This window comes from Ascochyta rabiei, chromosome 5 (assembly GCF_004011695.2).
Source record: "Ascochyta rabiei chromosome 5, complete sequence".
Taxonomy (NCBI): domain Eukaryota; kingdom Fungi; phylum Ascomycota; class Dothideomycetes; order Pleosporales; family Didymellaceae; genus Ascochyta; species Ascochyta rabiei.
The window spans coordinates 2380198-2385140 of NC_082409.1; the positions used below are offsets into that span (position 1 = coordinate 2380198).

Genomic DNA, 4943 nt, shown 5'->3' on the forward strand with positions numbered 1-4943 from the left:
CAGTGCGGTGTTCCCCAGTCGATTTGCGACAGCTTCGAGCCCCATCCAGATGGTGGCTGGCAGAAAAACTTGGCAATTAGCTGCCAGTTTGAGGCTGTGCTGCTTACGTTGATGATGTGCGTGTGGACGGCGTAGGGAAGCACGTTTAACGACTGGGTGCGGGCACAGATGTGAGAGAGGGGATTAGGCGGAACGAGGAGGTGGAATTCGACAAGGTGCTTGCGTGGATAGGCAGCACGGTATGGTGGGGCAGCATATAGAGCAGCAAGATGTGCTAGGCATTTGTCTTGTTCGTGTTGTACGTTGAAGGACGGGCAGCTTGCTGCAGGAGGAAAGCGCAGCTAGTGGTGACTGAGGCTTGCGTGAGAAACACGCAAAAGTCAGAACCAACGCAACTACCACAACGCAAGGCACAAACAAAGAGACAACCAAATAATTGTTGTAGGTTATTGTGTTTACGTCGATTTATTATTTATAGTTGTTTAACGCTGCAGATTTATTGTTGCGTGTCTTGAAGATACAGAGGCAGACTGAGTAGCGCGTTGGTATTATGCAGAAGTCAGAAAGTGCAAAACAGCCAAACAGCAACACAGACACTTTAGAGACGTAGAAAGAAACGCGCAGAGAAGAGCCACTGACTAAAGTAGTCCCTACAACCTGAGTAGAGCCCCCAACCTATGCAGAGCCCCCAACCCATGCAGAGCCCCTAACCCATGCGGATCCCCTAACCCAAGTAAAGCCCCCAACCCAAGTAGAGCCCCTAACCCAAGTAAAGTCCCCCAACCTAAGTAAAGTCCCCCAACCTAAGTAGAGCCCCCAACCTAAGTAGAGCCCCCAACCTAAGTAAAGCCCCCGACCCAAGTAAAGTCCCCCAACCTAAGTAGTCCCCACAACCTGAGTAGAGCCCCCAACCTATGCAGAGCCCCCAACCTATGCAGATCCCCCAACCTAAGTAAAGTCCCCTAACCTAAGTAAAGTCCCCCAACCTGAGTAGAGCCCCCAACCCAAGTAGAGCCCCCAACCTAAGTAAAGCCCCCGACCCAAGTAAAGTCCCCTAACCTAAGTAGAGCCCCCAACCCATGCAGAGCCCCTAACCTATGCAGAGCCCCTAACCTATGCGGATCCCCCAACCCAAGTAAAGCCCCCAACCCAAGTAGAGCCCCCGACCCAAGTAGAGCCCCTGACCCAAGTAAAGTCCCCCAACCTAAGTAAAGTCCCCAACCCAAGTAAAGTCCCCAACCTGAGTAGAGCCCCCAACCCATGCGGATCCCCCAACCCACGTAGTTAGCACCAACCTGCATAGTCAGCATTAACCCGTGTAGTGCATTAACCGCGCAGTAAGCATTAACCTAAGTAGTATCCTAATGTGGTTCCTAAAGTGGTCCGCCAACCCAAGTGGTTTCCTAGTGGTCCCCAGCCCGAGTGGGTCCACAAGTGGTTCCCTAAGTGGTTCCACAAGTAGTGCGTTAACCTAAGTAGTTGCCCTACCTAAGTGGCACGTCCAACCTAAGTGGTTTCCTAGTAGTTCTGCCAGTAACCACCCTAGTAGTCCCCTAACCTAAGTGGTTTGCACGTAGTTCCCTAAGTAGCGCGCCAAGTAGTGCGCCACCCTAAGTAGTCTAAAAGTAGTATCCACCCCAGGTGGTCCGAAAGTAGACCCTAACCCAAGTGGCCCAAAAGTGGTCCCCGCCCAAACCTAGGGAGTCCACATTAGTAGCCCCAAATTAGTAAGAGCCGATTATTTAAGAACAGCGCACAGCCCAGAAAGAGCCCGCAAACCAGGAAGAGCATTCAAAGCAAGTAAGTCCCTAACCTAAAGCAGCCGTTTGTATTAAAAAGAAAGCGCAGGATTAAGACAACGAAAATTAGGAAAAGTAAGATGTAGAGGAGGAGGCATTTAAAAGGTGTTTTGGGCGTTTAGAGAGTATTGTCACAAGATAGAACAGTAGTTAGGGAAGTTTGGCAAACCCGATTGTGGTGCCGCAGCCAGAAAGGCATTCCTAAGCCTGTAGATGCCGTAGTGCGTAAGAGAAGGGTGAACGGTGGGCCCGCAAGGCGTCACAAAGCGTTGGGCAGGGCAGGTAGAGGGTAAAGGAGAAAGAGGGGAGGTGGGTAGGGCTGTGATAAAGTATCACAGCAAAGGATAAGGGAGAGAAGAGGGTAGAAGAAGGGGTGGGCGGTGGGCCCGTGGGTGTTTTAAGAGAGGGTTGTTGAGAAGAAGGGAGAAGAGGGTGGAGGTGGGCCCGTAAGGTGTCACAAAGAAGCTGAGCGCAGCAGTGAAGTAGAAGGGGTGGGCGGAAGGCCCGTAGGGAGGCACAAGAAGCGCAGCAGTTAAGAAAAGAGAAGAGGTAGGCGACGAAGCCATGATGAGGTATCATCGAGAGGTTAACATAGCAAAGCAGTAGAGAGGTAAGCCGTGATAATGTATTACAAGGACGCCGAGCGAAGTAGTTAACAATAGCACAGAGCAAGAAGAGGCTGACAGTAAGGCGTACAACCTGTAGAGGTGCCCCCAAGCCCGTAGAGAGGTCCGTAACCCGTGAAGAGGCCCCGTAACCAGTGCGTTAGTGACGCGTAACAGGTGTAGCAGATACCCGTCCGTCCGAGAGTGCAGCAAGCGTCAACGGAAGCGTGGTCGAGACCGTTGGAGAAAGGCGAAAGGGTGGAGAGGAGGGAAGGCGGGCAGTTACAGAGCATAACCTATGACTAGTAAGAGACGACAGCAAACAGCCCGTAAAAGGCCCCGTAACCCGCAAGAAGGTTAACAGAGCAAGCAGATCAGTTGTTAAAGCAGAAGAGCACAGCATTAAGCCGTGGAAATGATTGAGACAGCGTTTAGGGGAGAAGAACCGTAGGGGGCCCGTAAGGCGTCACAAGAGAGTAAGCGTAACAAAGACGTTAGATAAGTGAAGTTGGGTTTGGGACCAGACACAGGTCAAGGTTAGGGTTAGGGTTACCCGCATTTGCAGGCCGGCAACTAGTAGAGGTATGACGGAAACCCGTCCGAGAGTGCACAGGGCATATTGAGCGGTAGGAGACGCGCCCGTAAACCAAAAGACTGTGACGCGCAAGAGGGGTAGATAGTAGGCCCGTCAGGTGTCACAAGAAAGCAGAGAGGAGGAAAGGGAAAGTTGATGATAGGAAAGGTAAGTATTAAGTTGAAAGTAAAAGAAGGAGAAAGGAAATAGTAGTTAAGGAGAAGAGGGTAAGGAGAAAGAGGGGTGGGCGGAGGGGCCCGTGGATGTGCCCCCAGAGCGGAGCGGTTAAGAGTGAAGGAGGGAAGGTGGTTGAGACTGCAGAGCGGAACAGAAGAGAGTAAAGGAGGAAGGTGGTTAAGACCGCGGAGCGGAACAGAAGAGAGAGAAAAAGACGGTGGCGTAGTAATAGTAGTAAGGAAAAGAAAACAAAGAAGAAAAAGCATAGTAGTAGTTAAGTAAAAAGAAATAGAGTTAAGAGTTGTTTATAAGTAGGGGAAGATAGAAATAATAAAAAAAATAGTATAAAAGAAAATTAAGAGATGAGAAAGTAATAGTATTATTAGTTAGGGTTTTAATATGAGAAGAGAGTAGGAGTTTGAAAAAAAGTAGAAGAGTAAAATTTAAAGTATTAGAAAAGAGAGACGAAGGTAAATAGTAAAAGAAAGAGTGATAGATTAAAGAAAATTAATAAAGAATAGAGAGAAGGGTTAGAGTAGTAGAACTCCCAGTGATTATACGAACAAAGACAGTGTATTTGTTCGCTTTGCCTATGTAAATTTTAGCGTGAGCACAGACACTCGACTGTATTTGTTCGCTTTTTCAGCGTGAATTTGTTCGCTGTTCCTGAAGTCAAATATTGCTGCAACGATTGCGGAACGTGTACAAAGTGCGTCCCAATTGTATGTTGAATTTCTAGAAGAATCGAGCATACGGTACGTGAGTGGAATATAGTAGATGTTTCAATATTAATGTTCGCAATGTTGTAGGGCAGTATCGATAAGGTATGTAGCACAATGTTCAGAGTTAAGCGCAGGTAACATCTACTCTACAGGATGGAACAATTCAAGCAAAGTTAGCTGACGCAACCGCGGAGCTGGCGTAGGACTCTTCGGCGAAGCATGACTTTGCTCTCTGGTGCTGTCGTCAACGCTGTTGTCAGTTTCGTCGTCTTCGCTGTCTTGAATCTCTTCCACCTCGTAGATGGTTGCTGGCGCCTCCGCCTCAATGCTCAGCGTTTTCTTCTCGTTGATGGGCCCGCCAGCAATTCCCTCTGGCCCTAACCAGTTCTTAAGTGCCTTGCTAGCTGCACAAATGTCTGGACACTCCTTCTTAAGTAGCTCAATCCAGACATGCAGCTGGCCTACACGGAGGGTGCGTTCTATCCAGCGATTCGCAATCTCGTCGTGTGGTATCAGGGTCAGAATGCCCCAGCCTAGCTCCTGACTAATGGAGTACCAGCGCATGGCTTGGCCTAACCGTCGTCTAAACACCTGCTTGTCCTTCTTAGTAGCGTTGGGACTAACTAACTCTACTAGCGCTGCAACTGCCTCTGTGCGGATCTGTCCCTTTCCGTATCGATTTCGCGTCCTGTCGTTGCTAGATACAAAGTCGTTATGCCGGATCTGCGCTATCTTGTTAGAGTATGCTTGACCTAGGAGAGCTGACGCCCATCAAGACTCGATATAGACAGCTGCTAGCTCTGCTTCGTAACGTGTGCACATGTTCCAGGCAAAGCAGAAATCCCTGTCAGCATCGTTGCGCACACTCAGCAGCTGCAAGCGCTTAGCTCCCGCACCGGTCCTGCTCTGGCTGCCAGCGAGCTCGCCGCCACCTCTGAAGGGTGAGCCACGTTCTCGCCAAGCCTGCAGGAACTGGGCAGCGTGGTACCGAGAGGACTGGTTTCCAAGCACGCGCGCTTTCTCTAGAAGGGTGCAGGCCGTGAGGTAGGGAGTTTGGGTGGAGCTG

General features: G+C 49.9%; 1 protein-coding gene across 1 annotated transcript, besides 8 other annotated features; it reads right to left on the reverse strand.

The window, feature by feature from the left end:
* The first annotated feature begins 541 nt into the window (after positions 1-541).
* Positions 542-676: a mobile genetic element.
* Positions 677-1213: 537 nt separating this feature from the next.
* Positions 1214-1451: a mobile genetic element.
* Positions 1262-1441: a dispersed repeat.
* Positions 1442-3699: a mobile genetic element.
* Positions 1902-1905: a direct repeat.
* Positions 1906-2190: a long terminal repeat.
* Positions 1906-4943: part of a mobile genetic element that runs on past the window's edge.
* Positions 3705-4943: part of a mobile genetic element that runs on past the window's edge.
* Positions 4019-4441, reverse strand: EKO05_0003905 (uncharacterized protein; the record flags this gene model as incomplete). Its single annotated transcript, XM_059636264.1, has 1 exon — positions 4019-4441. The coding sequence occupies one exon, from the start codon at positions 4439-4441 to the stop codon at positions 4019-4021; it is 423 nt and encodes a 140-aa protein (XP_059492247.1).